Source organism: Pseudorca crassidens, chromosome 19, assembly GCF_039906515.1.
Source record: "Pseudorca crassidens isolate mPseCra1 chromosome 19, mPseCra1.hap1, whole genome shotgun sequence".
Taxonomy (NCBI): domain Eukaryota; kingdom Metazoa; phylum Chordata; class Mammalia; order Artiodactyla; family Delphinidae; genus Pseudorca; species Pseudorca crassidens.
The window spans coordinates 23,469,446-23,497,177 of NC_090314.1; the positions used below are offsets into that span (position 1 = coordinate 23,469,446).

General features: G+C 42.0%; 2 protein-coding genes and 1 long non-coding RNA gene across 13 annotated transcripts in view; 1 reads left to right on the forward strand and 2 right to left on the reverse strand.

Moving 5' to 3' along the window:
• SLFN11 (schlafen family member 11) overlaps positions 1–4,622 on the reverse strand; it is a 20,729-nt gene extending 16,107 nt beyond the window's left edge. Inside the window, exon 1 of one of the 2 annotated variants that reach the window (XM_067717161.1) lies at positions 4,458–4,622. The gene's annotated coding sequence lies outside the window, so the exon portion shown is untranslated. The remainder of the gene's footprint in view (positions 1–4,457) is intronic. The other variant, XM_067717160.1, reaches the window with a different exon arrangement.
• Positions 1,319–17,580, forward strand: LOC137212951 (uncharacterized). Of its 10 annotated transcripts, none has more exons than XR_010937723.1 (7): positions 1,319–1,631; positions 2,975–3,038; positions 3,222–3,427; positions 10,043–10,166; positions 11,042–11,214; positions 11,865–12,027; positions 15,114–17,580. It is a non-coding gene; the product is annotated as an uncharacterized lncRNA (long non-coding RNA). The 10 variants fall into 10 exon arrangements; XR_010937721.1 differs by lacking the exon at positions 15,114–17,580 and adding an exon at positions 7,988–8,082 and having other exon boundaries at positions 11,865–12,355; XR_010937718.1 differs by lacking the exon at positions 15,114–17,580 and having other exon boundaries at positions 11,865–12,355.
• On the reverse strand, positions 14,595–21,867 carry SLFN14 (schlafen family member 14). The gene is made up of 4 exons (XM_067717162.1): positions 20,808–21,867; positions 19,246–19,374; positions 17,628–18,342; positions 14,595–15,429 (listed from the first exon to the last, which is right to left on the reverse strand). Exons 1-4 carry the CDS (start codon positions 21,865–21,867, stop codon positions 14,595–14,597), a joined length of 2,739 nt encoding a protein of 912 aa, XP_067573263.1.
• Positions 21,868–27,732: the final 5,865 nt, after the last annotated feature.

A 27,732-nucleotide genomic window follows, 5' to 3' on the forward strand; every position in this document is an offset into this window, starting at 1 on the left:
CAGAGTAGAAGAGGGCTTCCCTGGTGGCGCAGTGGTTGAGAGTCCGCCTGCCGCTGCAGGGGACACGGGTTCGTGCCCCGGTCCGGGAAGATCCCACATGCCGCGGAGCGGCTGGGCCCGTGAGCCATGGCCGCTGAGCCTGCGCGTCCAGAGCCTGTCCTCCGCAACGGGAGAGGCCACAACAGTGAGAGGCTCACGTACCGCAAAAAAAAAAAAATAGTGTAAAAGATATACAGTAACTCAGAATGTTGGTTGCTTCTGAGAAAAGGAGAGAAAAATGAAACTGGAAATAGAAGGCAAAGAGAACCTCAAACTTATCTACAATATTTTACTTATTGAATTTTTTAAAAGCTTGAAGTAACTATGGCAAGATGCCAGCAGTTGTCAATTTGAGGTAATGGAGTAACAAAAATTGGGGATAACAAAAGAAGAGTTTTTTAGATTTGTTTTTTGTACTTAAAGTTTATTATTATTGCTATTATTAAACACACACACAAACACACACACACACACACACAGACCCAAATTGGGTTTAGCCCAGAATACAAGATTAGACAATACAAGAAAAACCATTAATTAATAAAAAAGTCATAGGAACATTAATAGAAAGTCAAAATTATCTCAATAAATACAAACATTTGTTTGATAATATATATTTACAAAGTACTCTAGAGAAGCATTATTTAAGAAGAGTAGCAGGGGGGTATTTTAATCTTAGTTTTAAGGCAACATCTCACACACACACACACACACACACACACACACACACACCCCTGAGTCTTTAATCTTGGAGTCTTTTTTCTTCACGAAATTCTTGGATTTTAATTTATTTTTTACTTGGGGTATAGTTGTTTCACAATGTTGTGTTAGTTTCTACTGTAAAGCGAAGTGAATCGGCCATATGTATACATACATCCCGTCTTTTTTGCATTTCCTTTTCATTTAGGTCTCCACAGAGCACTAAGTAGAGTTCCCTGTGCTATACAGCAGGTTCTCATTAGTTATTTATTTTATACATATTAGTGTATAATCTTAGAGTCTTAAGGTAACATCTCACACACACACACATATTAGTGTATAATCTAAGAGTCTTAAGGTAACATCACACACACACACACACACACACACACACGCACACCCCAAAAAAACCCGAGTCCCGCTCTCCCGCGCTCAACACGCACAAACGAGTCCTTCCCTCCCGGGCTCACTGCTCGCACTTGAGCACTCCTGCCCTTCGGCTCTGCGCCTGCGCCCTGCACCTCCCCCACCTGGCGTTTTGGTTTGTCTTTTTCTGCTTCCCCGCCCCCAACCGGAAGGGTTTCTTGAGCGTGCGTGCGCGCGCAGCTTGGGAAAAGCTAGTCTGAGAAGCAGAGCCTCTGCGTGTGGGCCCAAGGGGAAGAATGGAATGGGGAAGGGTTATGAGTCCCCGGGGCTGAGAAAATTGGAATCCACAAACAAACAAACAATCAGACCCTGGACAGAGGAGACCCACAACCTCAGACCTGGCTCTGTCTGCCCCAGGCATTATGCTATCTTGTATTTCAAAGATGAAGACTCAAACCAGAGAAGTTATGACCTGCTCAGGATTAGATGACCTTCTCTGACTTCTTTCTTTTCCCCACATCAATGCTGTAAGTATACTCTCTAGTAGTTTGTCCTCATTTAATTTGGGTCTAAAAAATCATCTTACATCTATGGCTGCAGTAATAAAAACATATTTATGTTGTAAAAATGAGTATGGCAGTTGATGTCTGCAAGATACCCAGAATATCTGTAGGTGTTGCCTGTGTCTAGGAAAATAAGTATCTATTATCACAGATGATTTTTTTCCTATTATAGAGTGGTAAATTTCTCAACCATCCACTTGCTGAATTATTCCTAATTTTACATTCATTCGTGCCCTATCTCCAAAAAGATTAGAAGAAGCAACTTGTTAAAGTTGGGAAGTTGCTGTACAGTATAAACTAATACACTATTGTAAAGCAACTATACTCCAATGAAAATAAAAAAAAAAAATTATTCACAATAGCCAAGATGTGGAAACAACCTAATTGTCCATAAGTAGATAAAGAAAATGTGGTGTGTATATATGATGGAATATTACTCAACCATAAAAGGAAGGAAATATTGCCATTTGTGACAACATGGATGGACCTTGAGGGTATTATGCTAAGTAAAATAAGTCAGAAAGACAAATGCTGTATGATCTTACTTATATGTGGAATCTTAAAAAATGACAATAAACTGAACTCATAGAACAGATCGGTGGTTGCCAGAAGTGAGGGAAGGGAGGGTGAAATGTGTTAAGGTGGTCAAAAGGTACAAACTTCCAGTTATAAATAAGTCCTGGGATATAATGCACAGCATGGTGACTACAGTTAAGAATACTTTACTGTATATTTGAAAGTTGCTAAAAGAGTATATCTTAAAAGTTCTCATCATAAGAAAAAAATGTAACTATGTGTGGTCACAGATGTTAACTAAACTTTTTGTAGTAATCACTTTGCAATATATACATATATCAAATCATTGTGCTGTATACCTTAAAGTAATACAGTGTTACATGTCAGTTATATCTCAGTAATAATAATAAAAAGACTTAGAGAACTTTCTATTAAAAAAATACATAAATAAAAAATAAAGTTGGGCAAGTTATTTTCCAGTGCTTTAATAAATGTTGGTAAACAAAATAACTAAATGAATTTTTGACACACTTGCAAAATATAACCTGGAAAATCCAACTAGGTCAGAGCTTCCGGGTCAATATATTTTAAAGTTTTTTTCTGAAAATGAAAGTGTATACATTATGAAAAACAAGAAAACCCTTTCCGTAGAGATCAACCAATTGGGTACCTGACAAAGAATCCTTTGTCACAGTCACCCCTTCCCACCAAGACTCTAGCTCCTCCCTGTCCCATCTGAAAGTTTGTTTCCAGATAGTTCGTTGATCAGTCCACCTTATAACTCTCTATAGCACTGTCTCAGACCTCTGTCAGGTTGTCTGGCTGGAATCCTGCATCCCTGGCCTCAGCTAGAAGGTGAGTCCCATCTAAGGGCCAGTTCTCCTGTCTATTTCACTTAAGAAAAATGTGGGCATAACAGGTCCACCTCAGCCTCTCTTGCCTAAAGTAGATATATCTGGAAGGGTCTCTAGCCGCAGGGTGGATTTTTATCTTAGGGTTCTGTGGTCGTTTTTTCAGCCCATCTTTTCTGTTGAACAGGCATGGCTCAGGTCTCTCCAGGTAGTCTCTACCTACCTAGCGAATTAGAAGATTCCTTAGGGTCTGGGTGCTGAAAACACCTGAGTCCTGACCTGTTTGGGTGTCTGCAGCTTAACAAAAGCAAGCCCAGAAGAAATTTTTATTTCCTTAAGAAGGGAAAGGAGAATGTTCCCCGCCTTTTTAAACCTGGTTTCCTGAAACCAAAGGTAAACATGCTTCTGTCTTTTAGGTTTCAGTTTCTCAGAAAACTAATTAGAAGGCATTTGCCTCTTAGTGGCCGTCTTTCCAGCCTCAAGGGCGGGGGGCGGGGCTGAATATTGCCTTTCTATCAATAGAAATTTGTCCTTTTAATAAGTAGGTGAAAAGTGAGTTAGTTCTGGCTTGAAACTTTAAACTTCTTGGAGAACAAGACTACAGAAAAACCTGTTTGGATACACATCAAACTATTATTAAGGATTTCACCCTGGGGAGTAGAATTGGAAAGGAAGATGGTAAGGGGAGGAGAAATTGTTATTTTGTACATTATGCCTGTATTACTCGAGAAATGTTTAATGCAATAAGGAAAAGAAAGCAGTGCTAGAGTCAGATAGGTAATTAAGCAGTGCATCTCGTTGACCTTCTCACTTAATTTTTCTGGTAGCCTCTATAAGCCCAACAGTTGCAGTTAAATCCTGTTGAAACTGCTGCTGGGTTTCCTGTTATTGATTTGACTGCTAATACTGTTAGTATTGTTTTGATTAAGTTTCTTCTACTTACTACTTTGATCTGCAGCTTCCCTCTACAGCCTACACAAATCACAGTCCCCTGGAGCTCTTTTTTGGTTTCTTTTGGGTAGCCATCCTTATAGACTGCAAAAATTATTACAGTATAGACTTAGCAATCTTTTTTTTTTTTTTTTTTTGCTGTACGCGGGCCTCTCACTGTTGCGGCCTACTCCCGTTGCAGAGCACAGGCTCCGGACGCGCAGGTTCAGTAGCCATGGCTCACGGGCCCAGCCTCTCCGCGACATGTGGGATCTTCCCGGACCGGGGCACGAACCTGTGTCCCCTAGCATCGACAGGCGGATTCTCAACCACTGCGCCACCAGGGAAGCCCAGCAATAATTTTTAATATTGAGAAAAGGTGTCGTGCACCAAAGGGAATTGACTGGCCCTTCTCGTTCTTATTATGACTGCGAGACACCCTTCAGCAATAACCATCAGGAACCTTTGAAAAAAATAAAGGGTTATTACTTACAGGATCTGGAAATACACAGCAGACCTGGGGCCACACAGCGAGGTTGTGGGTAGAGAGAAAAGGAGAACATGCTGGCCTGGGGTTCCGCTTTCTCTGGGGTGGAGGATGGGAGCTTAGAGTTTGGCGGGCTCCCTATTGGTGAACTTGAAACATAAGGGCGGAAATTTAAAACAGGAAGAAATTTAAAAAAAGCAGAAAACAGCGACCCACGGGGAATTCCCTGGCGCTCCAGTGGTTGGGACTCAGTGTTTTCACTGCCAAGGGCTTGGGTTCAATCCCTGGTCAGGAACTAAGATCCCACAAGCCGTGTGACCAAAACAGACAAAACACAGGGGCTTCTCTGGTGGCGCAGTGCTTGGGAATCCGCCTGCCGATGCAGGGGACGCGGGTTCTTCCCTCGGGGCGGCTGGGCCGGTGAGCCATGGCCGCTGAGCCTGCGTGTCCGGAGCCTGTACTCTGTGGCAGGAGAGGCTGCAGCAGTGAGACGCCCGCGTACTGCAAAAAAAAAAAAAAAGACAAAACACAAAGAAAGTCCAGCAACCCAAATGGTCAGTTATGAAATCAACCAAGCTCACAAAAACAAAAGAGCCTCCTCATTGCCGGGAGGTGGCTGGCAGTGTGTTTAATCAAGATAGACATCTTTGAAATGAGTAAGGAAAGAAAAAACGTCAACTATCAGGTTCTACACTACAACCAAATAATTAGTTCCCAGTCTTGGCTGCTCATCAGAACCTTTCAGCACACTTTTTAAAAATGCAGATTCTAAATTTTTTTTTTAAATAAAAATAAACTAAAGGTCTTCCCTGGTGGCGCAGTGGTTGAGAGTCTGCCTGCCGATGCAGGCGACACAGGTTCGTGCCCCGGTCCGGGAAGATCCCACATGCCGCGAAGCGGCTGGGCCCGTGAGCCATGGCCGCTGAGCCTGCGCGGCCGGAGCTTGTGCTCCGCAACGGGAGAGGCCACAACAGTGAGAGGCCCGCGTACCAAAAAAAAATAAATAAATAATAAAAAAAAATAAACTAAAAATTTTTTAAAAAGAGAAAAAAACGAATAAAAAAGCGGGTTCTCAGGCTTCTCCCCAGACACGATGCAGCAAACAATGAATCTGTATTTTTAAGATTCCCAGGTGATTCTATGGTCAGCCAGGTTCAGGAACTACTGGACTCCCATATTTCCTGTCTCCCATTGTTACAATCTTTCAGCTCACTATTCATGGTGAATTGTCCTAGAAATTACTACCATTACAGACTGCCACACAAATCCAGTTTGTACCAAATCTGGTTCTAATATGGCGAGCATTATCACTTCATGACATTGCCTACATGTGGCAAACAGAGCAGGTAATAATCTGATTGCACAAAAGCAATACATCCCACAAATTGTCCCAGAGACACAGCATTTTTTAAAAAAGTTATACCTGAGACGTGTCCAGTGAGAAAAACTCAGCAGGGTCCAGGGGATGTCTTTTTGTTTTTTAGTAATTAACAATTGGATTTATTGCCATTTCTTCACATTTTTCTCTTATCTCTCTACAAGGTATCTTGGTTTATATCAGAAATGAAAATCAAAGAAGTACATATTATATATAAATAGTACATTATTAATAGTGTACATTTTTGTATAATGTTTTTATTTGGAAACAATTTCAAACTGGCAGAAAATTTGCAAGTACAGTTGTAAATAACTTTTTCTTGAATTATTCGAAAGTAAATTACTAACCTGATTTCCCATTATCCCTGAACACATTATTCTACATAACCACAAGACAGTCATCAAAGTCAGGAAATAAACACTGATATATTATTACTATCTAATCTCCAGGGCATGTCTTAACAGCCACCATTTACAGAGGATTTAGTATTAGGCCAGCATTTCATAGTACCCCTGTGTTGGGGTTCAGAGTAGGCTGCCCCAAGATATGCCACAATGGCATATTGATTATTCTGAGTGAAAACTACTTGAGAAACAGGTGGTGGGGGAAAGACTGATATTAAAAAAAACATTCTGACCACCCCACCCCCCCGTTTTCCCCCAGAAAGTAGAAAAGAAATCTCCCGTGTCAAAGTATCCTCCCTATACCAGGAGATTAGAAAGTATCCTTATCACCAGTTAAGGAATTCAAGGCTAAGAAAGCCGAATAAGCAAACTCTGTTCCTTCCTGAGTCGGCTACCCCAAGCACAAACCCCTTTGTTAAATCTTCACAAATAATTGTTTCTCTGCCTAAAAATGTTATATGAACAGCCTTCTTTGGTCGCTTGGGGAGGCATTTCTATGAGACCTCTCTGCATTCTAATTAATTTTTTTTCTCCTGTTAATTTGTCTTGTGTCAATCTTCAGCTAAAAGAACTCGAGGGGTAGGGGGGAAATTTCCCCCTTCCCAACATCTCTTATACCTAGGAAGAAACTAAGCTTCAGAAAGGTTAAGTAGCAGTGTTTCATCACATGCCAGGCACTGAGAATTTAGTGGTGGTTTAATAGCTACTGTTTGTCGACACTTGGATTTTGTACCAAGCACATGGAACACAGCATTGAATCTTTATGACAACCGTCTGAGACATGGCTATATTATTATTTCCATTTTATGTAAGAAAGAGCAGTTAACCTGCCCAGATCACATTTGGGTACCTGAGGCTATATTTGAACCTTGTCACATTTGGCTCTGAAACCCACACAAGTACATGGGTACTTCCTCCAAGCTCAGTCTGATGGATGTTGTGGTCATTCCTGGGTAGCACTGTAAGTAGTGAGTGGGTGTTCTTCCTGTAATTCAGTCACAGCCTCCACCCATTTCAACAGTCAATACAACGTTTCCTAAATGATCTCCAAATTCCAGTCTTAGGCCCCTGCCCTAAAGCTGAGAGGGGCCTAGGATCTGGAATTTTAACAACCACACCAGGTGATTCTTATCAGGAAAATTTGGACAACACTGTTTAGGTAGCTTTGAATGAACAGAGTCTGTTTTACAGACCTCCTGCATTGTGTGCCTGGCAACAGGCACCCTTGAGGGAGGGCACAACCACCAATGGCAGCTTCTCACACTGACCTGTGGGGAAATGAGGGGAGAAGAATGCGTCTGTCCTAATCATGTTACTCTGTTGCTGAGTTGCCTAAAATGTCTTCACTCCACCCCTACCTCCGTATGTGATGGAGTTTGGTGAAGAGCTTCTGTATCTTTTACTTGCCCATCATCATCTTTCTTTCTGTAGGCGTGAATTCAGGTGGGTTTGGCTAAGAAATCAACTGGAACGTTAGAGGATCTGCTGTGCCGGGAATCACCCCTCCTTAGGCTGTAATGTGGACAGTGTCTCAGTGGGAAACTGCAGAGTGGGAAGGGGCCTCCAGAACAACTGACCCCAACAGGATGCAAAACACAGTGTATACTATGATTACAACTTTGCTAAAATATATCTGCCGATGGACTAACACTGGAAATGAATAAGCAAAAGTGGAAGCAGCTGTATGATACAGCGGTAGGAAGGAGTTTTCTCATTCTCTACCTTTTTTTTTTTTTTTTGGCCATATCACACAGCTTGTGGGACCTTAGTCCTCAGACCAAGGATCAAACCTGGGCCTTCAGCAGTGAAAGCATGGAGTCCTAATCTCTGGACCACCAGGGAATTCCCTGTCATTGTCTACTTTTTTTTTTTTTAACATCTTTATTGGAGTATAATTGCTTTACAATGGTCTGTTAGTTTCTGCTTTATAACAAAGTGAATCAGCTATACATATACCTACACCCACATATCTCCTCCCTCTTCCATCTCCCTCCCACCCTCCCTATCCCACCCCTCTAGGTGGTCACAAAGCACAGAGCTCATCTCCCTGTGCTATGCAGCTGCTTCCCACTAGCTATCTGTTTTACATTTGGTAGTATATATATGTCCATGCCACTCTCTCACTTCGTCCCAGCTTACCCTTCCCCCTCCCCGTGTCCTCAAGTCCATTCTCTATGTCTGCGTCTTTATTCCTGTCCTGCCCCTAGGTTCTTCAGAACCTTTGTTTTTTTTTTTAGATTCCGTATATATGTGTTAGCATACGGTATTTGTTTTTCTCTTTCTGACTTCACTCTGTATGACAGACTCTAGGTCCATCCATCTCCCTACAAATAACTCAATTTCGTTTCTTTTTATGGCTGAGTAATATTCCATTGTCATTCTCTACTTTTTAATCTTTCTGTAATGTCATTATATAGATCTCATAATGAAAGATATATATATATTTAAATTATTTTATTTATTTATTTATTTTAATTTTGGCTGTGTTGGGTCTTCGTTGCTGCACGCAGGCATTTCTCTGCGGCGAGCGGGGGCTCCTCTTCATTGTGGTGTGCGGGCTTCTCACTGCGTGGCTTCTCTTGTTGTGGAGCACAGGCTCTAGGCACGTGGGCTTCAGTAGTCGTGGCTCGCAGGCTCAGTAGTTGTGGCGCACGGGCTTAGTTACTCTGCAGCATGTGGGATTTTCCCAGACCAGGGCTCAAACCCGTGTCTCCTGCATTGGCAGGCGGATTCTTAACCACTGCGCCACCAGGGAAGCCCCTATGAAAGGTATATTTTTAAAGTTTCTTACTGTAGAAATCACTTTTCCCTAAACATTTCTGTTATGTGAGTCATTTTTGTTATCATACAGATTTTGTAGAAAAGTTTTAGAAGCTAACAAGAGCCATGTTGCTTAATATCACAAATATTCCGAGTATATCCAATCCTAGTCTCCATATCAAAGCAAATAAATTACTGTTAACATGGAGACTCATGCATTTAACTTTGACGTGCAGGAAGGCAGAATAGCAAAGAGGCTAAAGTAGACTTTGGAGTCAGGCAGACATGGGTTCAGATCTTGGGTTCAGAATTTACTAGGTGGTCTCAGGCAAGGCACATTTTCCTCAACTGTAAATTAAAGCTAATCAGGGCCAAAATTTATTGAGAGCCTTCCATATGCCAGGCTTTATTTAAATATATTATTTATTTCAACCTTCATCTTTATCTAAGGCATAGGTATGAATTTTATTTCTGTTTTACAAATGAGAAAGCTGAGTCTTAAAGGGGGAAATTAACTTGCCTGAGGTCATTCAGCCGATTAAGAAATACGGTTGGAATTCAAAGCTCTGGTCAATCTGACCCTAGGAGTCAAGCTCTTAACAGGACTTTATCCTACCTTGCTTGAGGCTGCTATACATAATTCAAAGATTGAGGGGATGAGAAAAGATATAAGGTATTTAAAACATTTTGCACAGTATCTGACACATAGTAAGCACTCACTATATGTTAGCTATAATCTTAGATATCAGAGGATACAGGGATGGAGCTGTAGAGGCATTTTGATGTATTAGCCATTGACTGATGGGGTTTATTTGTCATATCTGGCTGTCTTGGAAGGGAGCCCGTGCTTCCCTCATTCCCCCCCACCCAAGACATGCTTCTTCCAAGCTGTATAATTGGGCAAAGAAGACAACTTTCCCTGATTAAAGCAGAGGTGAAGGTGGACTTTAAATGCAAATGGTCTGAGATGATTCTGAAACAATAAACAATAAAAAGAGGATGAACATAGTGGCTGTGTCCTAATTCCTCATTCTTCACTTCCATTTTAGGCTGAGAATGAAAGAAGGAACAAAATTGAAAACTGATCCCATTTATTTCAAAATCATGTCACCTCTGTCAGCTGAAGATACTGAACTAAGAGGCAGCTTGAGTCTCCTTCCGCTTGTGCATGAGGTAGATTCAGAAGGAAAACATTGTCTCTGGAACTTTTAAATGCCCATTCCATTTGAAAACGAGCAAGATAGATGTATATTTCTATATCTATCTTCTATATTTCAAGATAGATGTGTATTTCCCCCCACAAAAGGACTTTGCAAAAAGGAGGAAAATGGGGATTTTACACTAAATCTTGGGAGAAGCCAAGATGCAGCAGCCTCGGAGGGGATTTGCCAGTCCATGTTAGGAGTCCCTGACTTTGGACAGGTCAGGAATATGACCTGAGTCTGATCCTGAGCTTTGCAGAAGAAGAAATTTAGATTTTTCTAGAACGATCAGGAGGCTCTGGGAGAACTGACAGATATTAAGTATAGGAAACAGTATAGACTACTCAGCTGTTTTCACTTGCAGTGGAGGCCAATGCTTTCTAGAGTTGAGAGCTTGACCAAGGATCCTGTTAGCAAACATGAGTATTCTCGCCTTTGGAGAGTATCTTCAGAGTATTTCTACATTCTCAGAGTTGAGATGACTAAATCTATTTAAATGTTATATTTATCCAGCTTGGACACTTACTAGACATGTGCCTTTCAGAAAATTAAATTCTCTGCGCCTCAGTTTTACCATCTATGAAGTGGTGATAACATGTGTGTGGTATACCTCATATGAGTTGTTGTGAGAATGTACACAAAGCATTAGCAAATAGTAGCTGGTTGTAGTAACATCTCAGTAAATAGAAACATACGGTTATTATAAATTTTGTGTTTATTTGAAATTGAAGCTTCTTGAAAATAATTTGATGTTCAGCCTCTCCCAAACCATGGGGAAACTGAGGCAGCTCAGCTTCATAAGAAATCTAGTTTACCTCTCTGGTTCTTCCTCTTTCCATTTCATAGATGGCACAGTCTTTCTTCAAAACAAGTCCTATATGGGAATTCCCTGGCGGTCCAGTGGTTAGGATTCCGCACTTCCACTGCAGGGGGCGTGAATTCGCTCCCTGGTCGGGGGAACTAAGATTCCGCAAGCTACGCAGTGCGGCCAAAAAAAAGAGTTCTATTGATGATTAGAGGTATCCTGCCTTTTCTTTTCTCTGGGATAACACCCTACATTGGTTTCAAGTGATGAGAGCTTTTTATTTACATATAATGTTAAGGTTACATAATTCATGTTCCCATCTGTAATTTTCCAAGTTAGATTCCTCCTCTGAGGTTCTGGGTTATGGTGATGGGCCTTGGTTTTACTCTGCATGCAGACAGCGTGCTCTGAGCCACCTGTTTCTGAGATGCCAGTGCCTCTTTTGTCATCAAAACCTGGTCAGCATTTTGTTCTCTTGTTTAAGGCAACAAATCTGAATGTTGTTATGTACAGTACGAATAAGGTGAATCTTTTATCAAGGTCACCTTTTTGAGCCAGTCATCTCACCTCTGGGGATTCATAAATATACCAAGGAAAGAAAAGGTCATATGCCTGAGTAGAGTATGTGCCTGGCTTGATTTTAATAGTGTAAAATTGCTAGTTACCCAAATTATTAGGAGGATGATTACTGAAATTTTGTATAATCTTCTGGGATATTGTGCAACCATTAAAAATGATCATTTTGAAGACTACACTACAACATGGGGAAATGCCTGCATTAGTCAGCTACTGCTGCAAAACAAACAACAAGCTTAGAATCTCAGTCATACAATAAGTCTTTTTCTCTCACTTCTGCATTTGCAGGTCAGCTGGATTTTGGCTAATCTTGTCGGGATCAGTGGAACTTGGCTCCAGCCATGAGTTGAGTTCACATCTCTCATTCCTCCGTGACTAGTGGGCTGCCCAAGACATCATCTTCACAAGGTGGTAGCAGAAGCCCAAGAGAGCAGACCCAGCACTGAAATGGGTAAAGCCTCTGTACACATCACAACTACTAACATTTCATTGGCTAAATAAAGTCATACAGCCAAGCTGACATCAAGGGGGTGGAAAATATACTCCAGCTGTAATCTCAGGAACTACACATGGTATAGGTGTAGGGAGTGATGAAGTACTGGGAAGAATTATACAGTCTACAACAGTGCCTCACAAAAAGATTACATGGAAAAAACACATGCACAGGATATAAAATTGATTGTACAACTTGATCATAACTATGTAAAAATATTTTTTGCAAGTCAACAAAGAATAGAAATAAATAAGCAAAAATGAAAAAAATCATGACTGGATAACAAGTGGCTAAGAACTGTTTATTTTGCCTCTCTCCATTTCTCAAACTTACATAATATAGTACCTTTCTTTTTTAAAGTAAGTTTTAGAAGCTTCTCACAGCAGGCATGTTATTTCACCAAACAAATTGTTTTATCTATTATATTAAGGGTCTGTAGGAAAAATGTAGAATTCTAAGCACATTCAAGTTAGCCATTTATTCTTAGTCTCCACCAGTTCCTAATCTCAAACTCAAATCTAACAAACTTCCATCAACATGGACCTTCAGCTGTTGCCTAAAAACAGTTTAAATTCCTTTATTCTCTTATTCTCCATTATGGCAGTGTTAATTATTCTCCACACTGACCTCTTTGAAGTCTCCAAAATTAGATATTCATTCTATTGGCTAGAAGCATTGTCCTAGTAGATTCTGATTTTCTGAAAGCAGCAAGTCCATTCAGTAAATAATTACTGAGCACCTGCCATGTTCAAGGTGCTGCACTAGTTACTTTCAGGGAAATAATAAAGATGTGTAAGTGCCATCCTTACTGTCAGGGGTCTCACAGTCTAATGGGAAGAGAAATCTGTACACATACATTTGGGGCCAGAAAGAACAGACTAGAAGAAAGATTCATGAGTTCTCAACCCTGGTGGCACATTGGAATCATCCGGACAACTTTTATTTATTTATTTATTTATGGCTGCATTGGGTCTTCGTTGCTGCGTGTGGGCTTTCTCTAGTTGTGGAGAGCAGGGGCTACTCTTTGTTGTGGTGCGCGGGCTTCTCATTTCGGTGGCTTCTTGTTACGGAGCATGGGCTCTAGGCTTGCGGGCTTCAGTAGTTGTGGCATGTGGGCTCAGTAGTTGTGGCTCACAGTCTCTCGAGCACAGGCTCAGTAGTTGTGGCACATGGGCTTAGTTGCTCCACAGCATGTGGGATCTTCCCGGACCAGGGCTTGACCCCATGTCCCCTGCATTGGCAGGCGGATTCTTAACCACTGCGCTGTCAGGGAAGTCCCTGGACAACTTTTAATAAATACCGTTGCCCAGGCCCATGCCCAGAGATGCTGATTTAACTGGTCTCGTTTCTGGCCTGATCACTGCTATTTTTTAAAGCTCCCCAGATGGTTATAATGAGCAGCCAGTGTTGAGAACCACTGGATTAGGCCTTCTACTTTGAGCCCGACCAAACTGTCTGCATAGAACTGACAAAGACTCTCAAATGCAATATTTAAAACAATTAATTTGTTTTAAAAAATCAATTATTTTATCAAAAATTATACAATGTATGCAAATAGTTCAAAGTCAAATGGCACTGAGGCTTACGACTAAAATTTAGCAGACCCCTGTTCTCTCCATTCCCTCAATCCTCCTCCACTTTTGACTCTTTATTTTTAGAGAATTCACACATTTCCCATTCTCCGAATGTTAACACGTTGGTATCTTTTGCTTCATCAAAAACTAACTAATTGCTGAACTTTATTTTCTCCCATCTAAAAGTACCCTTAAAGCCCCCAAGGAAAGGTAAAAATGATGAAATATCAGGTAGCTGGAGCAACAGGAGTAAGTGGGGAGGTTCTTCTGTTCAATCCAGTATCAGGAGAGCCGACCACTAGGTTCAGATGGCTGGCTTGGGGGCCTGAGCAGTTCAGAGAGGCAGCTAAGAGCACTTTTCCAAGCCCTGCCTGCTCTTCCACCTCTTGGAAAGATGATGGGCTTTATCTGAAATTATAACCAAAAAGAATATTTCCTCACTTTCTCCTGGATTTGTGCCTGGAGGGCACCCTACCCCATCCCCAAAATAGGCCAGCAAGGCTGGGGTGCGTTAGAAACACTGGAAGATAGAGGTATAATAAAGGATGCATTAGGACAGTAAGTCAGGGTGTATCCTGGAAAGCCTTGAAAATTAGTTTGGTTTGACTGCGGGGACTCCCTGGGGATACATTAGCAGGGATGTCACAAAGTCAGTTCTGTATTTGAGGAGGACTTCTGTGGTTGACAAGATGGAAGCTGGATTGGACTAGAAAAACCAGAGGCAAGGCACCAGTGATAAGTACCAGGGAAGAGGTGGAGTGGAGTGGGAAAAGGACAGTGACACTGCAAACAGACTGAAAGGCCCAGTCCCAAGAGATGTTTCTGTGGCTCCATGCTATTCTGACTGTGCCTTGATTTCCTCACTTGTAACACATGAAAAGGCATAGCTGCCACCTGCCTGGGAGCAGGGACTCTGCTCTTTCTCCCTTCCTGTACTGTTTGAAATAATTTTCAGAAGGTTGCCCTCTTTTCATAAAGCAGGTAAAGGTGTTTAATGGCTCTCGAGGCAAAACAGAGCTTATGAACTTCCTCTGACAGGGCATATTCCGGACTGAGCCCAAACACAATATTCCTCTCCAGGCCTGAAAACTGCTCAATACTGTCTAAAATGATGTGACCATCCAAAACACCAGAGACCTGGCTGAACACGACCTTCACTGCTCCGTGGGTCTCAAATAATTCCATCGCTCTTAGTAGTGCAAGCTCATAGCGTCCTCTGTCCTCCCCTCTCCTGCACAGAATTGCTATATCTTTGGGCAGATATCCACATTGGAACAGGTTGTGACATCTTTCTGCCACGTGTTTTGCAATTTCTTCTGTGGTCAGGTTCGTCTCTGTCTCACACACCCCAGGCAGAGCCTGAGCGCACATTGCTTCCTCATAGGCAGCTTCCCTAAATGATGCCAATGTGTCTGGAGACACGTTGGGGTGAGGATTTTCTTTGATCCTCTTCATTTCTTCTTTCATCAGCATCGCTATGTCCAGAGCACAGTGGATCCCATTGGTGATTGTTTTTCGAGGAAACTGAGCAGATGGAGGGGGAAGGCCATTGATATCTGCATGACGGACTTGGAAAGGGTCCAGAAAAAGCCAGAGAATCCCGTGGTGAAGATTTTCACTTCCGGCGCCCCTCACCTTTGGATGGGTGATGCTCCTAGCCTTCATGTACCAGTCACCATATTTACTGCAGAAATTCTCAGTCTCATCCATCACTATGTGTTTGATCTTTGAGAACTCCCCTTGCATGAAGGTTTTCCGGGTCACAGCTTGGCAGGTGGTTTGCTGGCTGTAAGGATGAAGGAGAAAATAGGGCTTCAGCCATATAAACAAAGGAAATACCATGCATTTATTATTCTCTGGATTAGCATTAGAGACTGGTTCTCATCTGGAGACTGATTCACTGATTCAATAACTACAAAAATGCTCTACTTACAAGTTACCTGATAGACAGAATACATAATTGCAAACCCTACTCTTTGGGGTTATTAAGTTGAATCTGCATGCGATACTTTTGAAATGAACCCAGGTAGGAGATTTTATTATTTCTACCATAGTCCATTTCTGCTGCTTGACAATCCCTGAAGGTAAATTCCTTACATCTAAAGGAAATATCAAAAGGAATTTACACTTGTTACTACTATTTCTTTACTTTCTGTCTTTTTTAGAGCTGGAGAACAGTCACCTAGAGGCATATCATAATTTTCGTATGCAAAAGAGGTATGGGCTCATACAAGTTCCTCTAAAGAAAATCCTATTTCCCCACTTACTTGTAGTACAAAAGCAGAAGCCTCTTTAGATTTTGGTAAGGAAAACATTAAGAGGTTGCTGAGTTCCATGACATGTCAAGTAGGGTACCAAGTCTGCAGGGTCTTTGCCTCTATGGAGCTACCAATCCTACTTACTTAGCTCAGTTTTCCTTTATAGTATGTTTTAGCATACGTGTGTGTGTGTGTGTGTGTGTGTGTGTATACTTTTTTTTTAAAAAACAAACTTGGTTGTTTCTTGCCACCTCTAATTTGGAATCAAGTCATATCACCCATCCCTGCAGATGTGGGACTGCATGTGCAGTCCCTGGGGCTTTACTCCCTATGTCCTGAATCATAACTATTCACGTTCCTCTCTTCCAGGTTGGACTCTGTAGACTTCTTGAAGAAAAGCATTGATTCTTAGTCATCTCCGTAACCCACTCACATTAAATTCATAGATGTTTGTTGAATTGAATTTGTCTTTTGACTGGGGATATTTAAAAACTTATACCTGGGGCTTCCCTGGTGGCACAGTGGTTGAGAGTCCGCCTGCCGATGCAGGGGACACGGGTTCATGCCCCGGTCCGGGAAGATCCCACATACTGCGGAGCGGCTGGGCCTGTGAGCCATGGCCACTGAGCCTGCGCGTCCAGAGCCTGTGCTCCGCAAAGGGAGAGGCCACAACAGTGAGAGGCCCATGTACCGCAAAAAAAAAAAAAAAACTTATACCTGTAAAGCGTAATAAAGAACGTAGCCTTTAACACAGTTTACAAGATCCTTCATAGTCTGGCATCTGCCTCCTTTGCAAGTTCATCATCGGTCGCATACCCACAGTCCCTCATGGCTCCAGGCAGACCTACCATTATGATTCTCTAATCTCCATGCCTTTGCACTTGCTGTGCCCTTTGCCTTTATTCACTTCTCCTACTCACTTCTTAAGAAGGAAGTCAAGATCTCCTTCACTGGGGAGTATTTGCTGACCAATATCCAGCCCAAGTTAAGCATATCTTTAGTATCATAATAGTTACACAACACTCCCATTGCTTATTTTTCTCTTTGTCTCTCTTATTGGGCTTTACGGCAAGGTCTGCAATATGTTTTTCTCCTCTAACACTAAATGTACACAGTACCTAGCATATAAACAGTGTTCAAAAAGATTAGTTGAATAAATAAGCAAGTCAATTAAAAGCCCTCAGTTGCTGGATTGACTAACAACCAATTTCTTTTACTAAATCGAAAGCTAAAGATTTAAATCAGAAGCAAATGTGCATGTTTTCTAAAATTATTGACTCAGAACAAGTCAAACAAGTAAAAATATTTTATAAACGAAATAAATGGTATTTAAATTCAAGTTCCCATTAGGTGTAATGTCTAATTGACTGAAAGACCCTATGACTTTAAAGCACTAAATATCAAGCAAAAAGTATATGTGAAACAAGATAGGTTCGTTTCAACCTTTCTTAAATTTAAGGCCATAGATTGTGGGGGGGAAATGTTTCTAGTTATATAAACTTAAAGTTATGCATATGTAGCTAATTTCTAATGAGATGTTTAAGCCTGAACATTGCAAAGTGCCGTTTTCTAGCTCAACTACTTGATCACTTGCAAATGTGTATATAGTTTGGGCTCTTGTCCATATGCAGCAAAGGCATTGCAAAATCTTAAACTAAAGACACAAATTACTTGTGTGATACTGTTGAAAGACTGATTAAATGTGTTTAGTTAGTGAAACTCTTACATCACAAAATCCTTTAAGGCGTCACTTTCACAAACGTAGAGGATCTCTTTGGGCTTGCAGTGGAACAAGTCCTTAATTTTCTCCATGATCTTTATGGCCAGGGCAGTCTTCCTGGTTCCTGGAAAGCAGTGGAGGAACAATTCTCGTGTCTCCTGAAGGCTCTCTGAAAGCAGCTCGCACTGCTCTGCTACAAGCAAATTGAAATATTCACAGCCCAGCTGGTCACTCAGAAGAGATCGAGAGCAGAGTGAGACCATGATAAGGGCCTGCAACAAATTTTCCATTTCATCCTCATCAGCAAGCCTGTAGGCTCGGGGATAGTGCATGGGGATTTCACGTGGTCTACACTGTGTGCTGGGCAGGTATATCAGCCTTGGGATGACACACAGTTTCCCTGTGTAACCACCAACAGTTCCCAGTTTCTGCTTTAATTGACGAGCAGTGTTCCGGGCGTACATAAGCCCCCCAATCCACGTGGGGTCTGTTAAGATTGTATAGAGTACAAGGGGGCTGTTTACTGCTATTAGGAGAGCATCACACAGGACATTCTGCTCCTTCCTGAAGCCAATGTCACTAGCCCAGCTTTTGGAAAATATCACAAACCCCTGAGAACAAGGATATATCTGTGTCTTCATTAATTTCTCCAGTCCTTTATGATCTGAGAAGAGCTTCTTACAGAGGGATTCTGGTTTAAATTGTATCTCTTCCTGTGTCACTGAAAGTGCAAGGAATAGAAGTTACTAAAATTTCCAAAGGATATTTAAGTATTCCTGCAACATCGTAAGAAGAGATGAGCCTAGCCATGGAACTATGGGTTTCCTTGTCTGCAAAGAAAGCATCTCCTCTTCACAGGCCAGGGCTGAGAAGTCACTGTTTCTGGCAGCTCTCATACAGGGGAAGGCAATCAGGGAGGGGTCTTCACAGAACAGCCTTCTAGCACTCTGTCCTCAACCCCAAATGGTCCAGTAGTACTAGGAAGGTATTCCTTCCTGTTAAGGGTGTGTGTGTGTGTGTGTGTGTGTGAGAGAGAGACAGAGAGACAGAGACAGAGACAGAGACAGAACCTGATGCTTTTGGGAAACTAAGAACTTTCCTTTTCCTGTGGTAATTTTGCCCCCATGGGATATTTGGCAATATCTGGAAATGTTTTGATTTTTCATAGCTGGAGAGGTGCCACTGGCATCTAGTGGCTAGAGGCCAGGAATGCGGCCAAACATCCTACAATTCTCAGGCCAGCCTCCCTAACAAAGAATTATCTGATCTAAATATCAATAGGGTCAAGACTGAGAAACTCTGCCTTAGGAAGAGTCTAGGTGACCCCAAGGCTCACCTCCTTCTGCCTTGGAAAGCCAGGGGGCAGCTCTTTCAAATGTATTCTCTCATATTTGGAGAACAAAAGCCATCTGTGACTGGAAGCCCAAAACGCACAGAGGTGTAGGGTGGATTTGATGACTGAAATCAAGAATTCGCCATGTATATTAATTCAGGACAATTGTATCTGCTAAGCACTACATTTGATCTTCTCTAAGGAGAAAGGCTTGGATGAATTGCTACCAATTCCTCCCAACTTAATTTTAGAAAATAAATAATCCCCTCAGCTGAAATCAAGAAGGAATACCTGGAAACAAGCGTTGTTGTAGAGCCCCCTTAAATTCCAGGACTTTGATGGGAGATGACGGGCTTCTTCGTGTAGATGAAGCTGGTGAAATCAGGTGAAGGCTGTAGTCTGCGGCCAAATTGGAAGGAGCTAAACAAATCCATGGAGAGTTGTTTCAGATGAAAAAAAAAAGTTAAAGAATGTTTCTATTGCTCTTCCTACTGTTGACATATGGTGTGTGTCATGCCTGAGCTGTTCTCATTCTTTCTATGCCTCAAACAGTTCACATATGTTAGGAAAAGAGGTCTGGGACTCCTGTAGGGCCATGCATCATCTAAGTCACCTGTGACTTATCTTGGGCAAGTCATTTCACCTCTCTCCTGCAAGGGTGAGCAGGTGATCCCTAAGGTTCCTTCCAACTCTAATATTCTGGTTCCAGGTCACCTCTAAGAAGAAAAGGCTTCCAGTAGTGGTGGTAGTGGTGGTGGTAGGGTGGTGTCAGAAAAAGTAGGCACAGTATTTTAAAAATATTATTATAGTTGTTAAAGTCTCCCCCACCCCAAAGTTTAGATGGAATGGAAAGTAGTAGGATCTCTAGTTTGGGGTTTATGTGTGTGTGTGTGTGTGTGTGTGTGTGTGTGTGTGTGTCAATAAAATCACTGAAGTCTTGATCTGAGCTTCTTTTATCAAATCTGGAACTTACTGACCATGAAGGCAAACCGATAAACTTCATTCAGCCTGTTAAGTCCTTTATGGATTGATGTGAAATCACCAGGGCTGATGCTCAGCAAAACTGTAAGGAAGTGAAAACACAAGAAATCCTCCTCCCCCACCACCATCCCCTCCCCAGCACCTTTTTTTTTTTTTTTTTTTTTTAGGTATGTGGGCCTTTCACTGTTGTGCCTTCTCCCGTTGTGGAGCAGAGGCTCCAGACGTGCAGGCTCAACGGCCATGGCTCACAGGCCCAACCGCTCTGAGGCATGCGGGATCCTGGACCGGAGCGCAAACCCGTGTCCTCTGCATCGGCAGGCAGACTCTCAACCACTGTGCCATAAGGGAGGCCCGTACCTGGCACCTTCTTTTGCGTTAAGTTTTTCTCCACTTGGTGGTGCCCTCAGCCTAGTGGTTCAAGGTACTGGCTCCTAATGTTACTGAAACAATTCAAATTTGTCAACAAGTTTCCCTTGAAAGAATTAGTGGAGAGTCTTTCTTAAACAACGTTTCTCTGAAATATCATCTTTAGAGAGAGACTATTGATGAATGTTTTAGACTAAGACTATCAGCCTGCAATTTTTTTTTCAGCAGACCTTTACAGTGCATAAAAAGGAACTTTCATGAATTCATGGCTGATGGCATACTATAACTTTCCCCAAAGAGATGAAAATCCAAGCATTTCTTGACCTCACACAGTTCATATTCTGAGTCTTTGGAACTAAAAATGTTAGAAAATAACCCTTTAATAGAAGATTTGTAAGAAAAACTAGCTTTCTATTCTCTAACCAAAATATTGACCAAATACCCAAAAGAAGGCAGAGAAGGGGCTCCTCCCTGCTGACTGGACAATGACGTCTTGTCTGCTTTACCTGATTGAATATCCAGCATCATGGCTACCCACTGCTCAGCCGTCAGCCTTGTGACAGAATTGTCCCTGATGACCCAGGAATCTGGGGCCTCTGTGAATACTACACAGCAGAAGGGCTCCACGTGTACCACACAGACATGACCATACAGGACATCTTTTTGGTACACATTCAAGATTTTGGTAGTGAAATTCACCTTTGGCTTCTCACAGCAGAAGTGGAATGTAGGCAATTTTTCTATGCAGTTTTCTATTTCTTTTTTTAATAATTCAGCGTTCACTTTTTCTCTCTTACATCCAAACACTTCTTTGCTCTTATCATCCACCCCGATAATTAGGTATCCCCCATGGGTGTTGGCAAATGCAGAAACATAATGGGGCAGCATTTCTCTAATCCGAGGGATGATCTTTTTGGTGGTGAACCTTTTAAGCTCGACATGTGTGGATTCACTGAAGTCGAGTTTCTCCTTATAGATGAGTTTATCTTTTTTAACAAATTCTGAGGCACACATCCTCATATCTTCCTCTTCCTGAATGTATTTGTCAAGAGCTTTCTGAGAATGCAGCTCCTGCACCTTTGATCTTCCTCTTTGAGCTCTGGACTGCTTCTCTCGGAGGAGCTCCAGAGCACTGCTGGCACTCAAGTTGACGGTGGAAGTCACAGCTCTCTGAAATAAATTGGAGCGCAAGCTGCAAATCCTTAGCGGGAGGCTGAAGACATCTGGGCTCCAGGACTTCACAAAAATCATAAGATTGTGCCCCTGCTGCATGTAGTCAAGGTATTTCTGTGAACCTGAAGGAAGGAGCTTTTGAAAAGAAGTTTCCAGGTCCTGTCCCAGCCCATGGAATCGGTAACTGTAGGTTTTATCATCAATCTCTGCTTTGATCACACCCCCTCCAGAATTTAACAGTGCACATGTCGCTTGGATGATTTTAGAATTCTCAGTTCTTTTCAAATAGCTATTGGTCATCTTCTTCCTTTTTTCTTCTCCAAGAGTGACTTTGCCCACTTCTACAATTATCTCAGGATAGAGCATTTCCGTATCCATCTTGAGACTCTCCATCTCAGCAGCCCTTCTGTGCCCCAAACAATGACAGAAAGGGGTTCCAATAAATAATTAGGACAGAAATGTTGCTTCTACGTTAACAAGAATTACAGAGATTACAAAATTTTCTTCAAAGCTTTAGATTATTGGAGATACATTTTAACATTGGAAATCATCTTTGATATTATTGTTTTCTCACAACTTTGCCAAGAACTTTAGCCTTCACAGCATGAACAGGAATAGATAAACTGAATGCTTAATATTTTACCATAATGGAAAAATTGCTGAACTTTTAGCCATTTTTCATTTAAAATCAGGAAGCACCAACAGTGAGCCCAGATATAAGGGGCATCGGTTGGCACAGGAGCCAAAGCAAATTACACAGAAGTAGTAGTTGCCATCAGAAGATGCCCCTATTTATAATTCAGAGGGCAAAGAAGAGAAGACAACAAACCAAGGGAGTATAGCTTTGGAGTATATTTGATGTAGAAGATCTGGCTATAAAAACAAGCATAAAACTTGGTATTCTTTATGTGCTATTTTATACATTTAAAAAAGTCTTATTCTACTCCTGAAAGAATAACAATTGATACCAAATGCAGAAATCTTTTAAGCTCTTCAGGCATTCTTCTAAAAGTACACTTCTTATTCAGTGGGATGCAGGAACAGGAGTTTTCCATCCCTCCTAATAGTTCTGCCTGTGCTGTGGGAACCCCTAAGACTGGGGAATGGACATGAGCCTTTGAGACATAGATATTAAACTGTGGTCAACCTCCTTCTGCTTCCCAGACCAGAAAACAGGCACCTACATTGAAGTTAGCACCCTGGAAGCAGATGGTTCAGAGACAGCCCCCTTAGTTTTTGTTAACTGCAAAATAAAATATTTACTAACCCAAACCCAAATTCTTCCTCTAGAAGAAGGGAACCCATTTTTTTTCTGTGTGATCTCTGCTAAGCAGAGGCCAGGTGGGTGTTGTTTATATCCACCAGAAGGGAAAAAAGCAGGCATCCAGCAGGATGGGTCCTCTCCTCTGCTGTTAGCTTGCCTTGGTTGCCTTCTCACTTCCTCCAGGCAAACCAAAATCAACCTGATGAATTGTTTTTTCATAGGTGAGCATCTCCTATAGGCAAATGTAAATGTTTGGCTCTTAGAGAAATTTCTGATAAGTTTCTATTATATCATAGAATCACAGAAGTGTTGGAAGGGACTTTAAAGATCTGGTCCAACCATCTACCTTAAATACTCTCTGTAACAGGGGTCCCCAACCCCTGGGCTGCGGCCTGTTAGGAACAGGGCCGCACAGCAGGAGGTGAGCGGCGGTGAGCTAGGGAAGCTTCATCTGCCGCTCCCTATAGCTCCCCATCACTCGCATTACTGCCCGAACCACCCCTTCCCCCTCCCCCTCCCCCCTCCCCAGTCTGTGGAAAAATTGTCTTCCATGAAACCGGTCCCTGGTGCCAAAAATGTTGGGGACCAATGCTCTATAATACTAGCAACTCTGAACAAATTGCTTTCCAGCAACTGCTTGAACACCTCCAATAACAACGAACTCATTATCTCTCAAATTAGTCCCTATTTTCTGACAGCTCTGTTAGAAATAGCTTCCTGGGCTTCCCTGGTGGCGCAGTGGTTGAGAATCCGCCTGCCGATGCAGGGGACGCCCCGGTCCGGGAGGATCCCACATGCCGCGGAGCGGCTGGGCCCGTGAGCCATGGCCGCTGGGCCTGCGCGTTCGGAGCCTGTGCTCCGCAACGGGAGGGGCACAGCAGTGAGAGGCCCGCGTACCGCAAAAAGAAAAAAAAAGAAATAGCTTCCTTATTTTCAGCTATAATTTGTCTCCCTATAACTTCCACCTGCTGGGACTCACAAACAAATCTAATTGCTTTTGAACTAGCAGAACTATACTCTCATGACTCCCAAGGCTCATTGATGTTACTTGGTTGCTGATGACAACCATGGTAGATACAAAGTTTTCTGAGAGTCTAGCTCCATATGAACATCTGCTCCACATTTCCCCAAACTTCTCACTCATTCTCCTTTACAAGTTGCTCCTGAGCTATGATTTTACTAAGCTTTTCATGCTCTCAGACATAAACTGAGAGGAATAAGATTTTAAAAAAACTTTTTTTTTTTTTTACCTGATGCTCTTGCTTTTCCTCTTGTTGCTTCAGTTCCACATCTGGCTTTGGTCTGAATGTTTGCCTTCTGTCACAGCCCCTGTTGCCCTTTGATATCAGCCTGGGAGGAGCAGGAACTCTGCCAGACTCCCCTAGTCTTCATAACATTGACCCCTGAGGAAGGCTGATAAGGACTCAAAAAAAGCCTATGACAGGGCAGATTGGCAGGCCAGGGTCTGACCTCTGGGAGAGAATGAAGTATTAGTGGGGAAATTCAGGGGTTTTCAAGTGAGAGGCCAAAGCTAAAACGTCCCTCCTCTAAAGGGCTGAGTGTTATTTCTATATATCATACAAGCATCTCCTGTCATGGTTAATTTCATTTCAAAGCTCTACATTTATTTTAGATTAAGCTGTCCTGTACATATCTATTATGAACAATATTAACCTATTCTATCACCTTCCAAATCGTTTGTCCTATTCTATTCACTTTTATTCTCTTTTTCCTACTTTTCCTCTTTGTTGGACACAAGACCCAGCCTAGAAAAATACTCTTTGGTGAAGGTTTGGCTACCCCTGGGTGAGAGGATTACAGATGATTTTTCATTGAATTTCTTTTCCTTTCCTTTTTTTCTTTAACTTTTCTGTATTTTCTAAATGGTCTACAATGAACATCAATTGTTTGCGTAATTAAAAAAAACAATTAAGTGAAAAAAAATAAACAGGTAAGAGACAGTTATCTCTTGTGGGGATGCTGGTTAAACAGGAACAACTGAATATTGGCCAGCAATTATTGATGATGATGATGATGATGAACCTATAAACGTTAACTTACAAGGACAAAGGGTCTTTGCAGATGTGATTAAGAAAGGATGTTGAGATGAGGAAATTATTCTGGATTATCCATGTGGGCCCTAAATCCAATCACAAGTGTTCTCATAAGAATTTAGTAGAGGGACTTCCCTGGCGGTCCAGTGGTTAAGACTTCGCCTTCCAATGCAGGGGGTGTGGGTTCGATCCCTGGTCAGGGAGCTAAGACCCCACATGCCTCGCAGCCAAAAATCCAAAAACAAAACAGAAGCAATATTGTAACAATTTCAATAAAGACTTGAAAAAATGGTCCACATCAAAAAAAAATCTTAAAAAAAAAAGAGAATGAGGTAGAGAGAGATTTGATACCTACAAAAGAGGAGGGGGCAATGTGACCACAGAGGCAGAGATTGGAGTGATGTGGCCACAAGTGAGGGAATGCCGGCAGGCACAGGAAGCTGGAAGAGGCACAAAATGGATTCTCCCCTAGAGCGTCTGAGGGGAGCATAGCCCATGCTGACACCTTGATTTCTGCCCTCGTATGTCAAACTTCTGGCTGTGAGAGAATAAAATGTTGTTGTTTTAAACAACCAAGGTTGTGGCAATTTGTTACTGCAGCCACAGGAAACTAACATACTTCTCTCCGCATAAGTCATACCATCAAACAACTCTTTGTTTCTACTCCAATTTGCTTATGCTGAAATGGCATTCTGAAATAGGTTTCTGAATACCCCCTCGGGTTTTTTTTTTTTTTAACTGAGGTTACTCTTCCTATGGAGTTCTGCTTTGTTGGCATGACACTTTGTACCTGTCTGGCTCAAAAGTTATTTCCAGGATAGGAGGCAGAATACATACTATGACGAATAATCAGCACAGCAACATAGTAAACTGCAGAGGTCTGCTCTCAGCTTCAACTTTAACCCTTTTTCACTCACGTCATTTCCAAATTCAGTCTCACTTTTATTTCATTTTAAAATTTATTATTATTATTTCTTGGCCGTGCCACGCGGCATTTGGGATCCTAGTTCCCCAACCAGGGATCGAACCCGCGCCCGCTGCAGTGGAAGCACAGAGTCTCAACTACTGGACTGCCAGGGAAGTCCCCAGTCCCAGTTTTAGTTCTACTACCTACCTTAATTCTCAGCTTCACTCTCACACTGAAATCCTTCTGATATCACTTACTTTTAGAAAGATAAAAAGGACCATCATTTACTGGACATATGCATTTGGGCACAAGGGACCAAGCTGGGAGTGTGGCACATGATATGGAACCTGAGATTACATGGCCAGTTAAGTGGAAGAGCTGGCATGCAAAGCCAGGTCTGTTTAATACAAATGCCCCTACTCCTTCCACTGCCTTTCAAGTTTGGGATTCTGGATTGCTTTGGAGTCTTCAAAATCTGAAATCTACCTAAGTACCTCCTTTTTCCTTCCCAATCAACAGGAAGGACATTTTTGGGGCAGAAGAACTAGGAACTGTATTGTTTTCTCCTTCTTATTCTTTAATGCACTATTAGGGACCAAATCAGGAGAAGGAAGGATAATGTGAAAGATGAGCAAAGAGGGTTTCTCTTCCTTCTTCAGAGTTCCTTAGTTAAGTCCTCTGGCTATGAATAGTATGTTATCAGGCCAGCGAGGAGCTCACATTCTGGCTCTGATATCTCAAAGCAAATGTTCATGATACAAAGCAACTTGAAATCAGTAGCTTGTACAGTGATTTTTTTCTAGGTCTTGGGAAAATGATCTGGCCACACTGCTGACAGCTGGCGAAGAACTAGAGCTCCCAATTTATTTGTGTTTATTCACCGAGCACTTCAATTTATCAGCCGAGATAGGTATAGCACAGCTTTCCTGGTCAGTAGACACAAACTGCCAAATACCAGCGTCCATCTCACTCTCAATTCATTTGTCAAGATGATTCGGCTAGAATAGCAGACTAGATAGCATGGTGACCAAGAGTAACAGTGCTGGTTCTACCACGCCACCACCTGACTCTGGGTAAGTCTCCTTTCATTCATTCTCTCATTCAGTCAGCTGTTTTTTTAAAGCACCAAGGGCCTTGAAATCCTAGCTCTAGCACTTTTTAGCTTAGAAAGCTTTGTTAAGATAATCCAAACCTCACATTCCTTCTTTGTAAAGTGGAAATAATAATAGTGCCTTCTCTGTACAGTTCTTGTGAGAATGAAGTGCGATGATGTATATAAAAAGTTTAGCATGGTGCCTGGCATATAACGTCAGCTTTTCATTCGATATCAGGATAATCAGTTACTAAGCATTTATTGTGTTCTGAACATGGTACTATGTCCTGGGGCCACCCATCATTTGCACCATTTAGTGACTGCCTTCTTTGGGCCAGATCGGCAACTTTGATTATCTCAAATTGTCCTCGTAACAACTTGTAAAGCATGCATTATTTTCACTATCTTATAACTGAAGAAACTGAGTTCAGGGAAGTAAAGTTGAAGATTACACACCTAGTAAGTAGCAGAGCTGGGATTTGGACTCCTATCTATCTGATTCCCAAACCCATTTACTATCATTCTGCCATGCAGCCTTTACTGTTAGCAAGAAGAATAAGACACATGTCCTGTTCACAATCTAGAGGGGGAACACATATATTAAAGAACTCATTGCAATACAACATATGTGATAACACCAGGTGTTATCGCATTGTTCTCATTCAGTTCTCGTAACAGCTCTGTGAGGTAGGTACTGTCATTATTCCCTTTTCACCGGTGGGGAAACTGAGGAACAGAGAGTTTATGGTGCTTGCAAATACTATAGTCCATATGCATGACCACTACACTCTAGTGCCATTCTGGAGAGCTAGAAACACATGAACAGTGTGCTTGGGGTGTTCTAAGGGGTGTCAGTGACTATGCTTGTGAGAACAAGATAAGATTTCATAAGTGAGATGGTATGTGAGCTGAAACCTGCAAGTAATGCACCAAGTTGAGG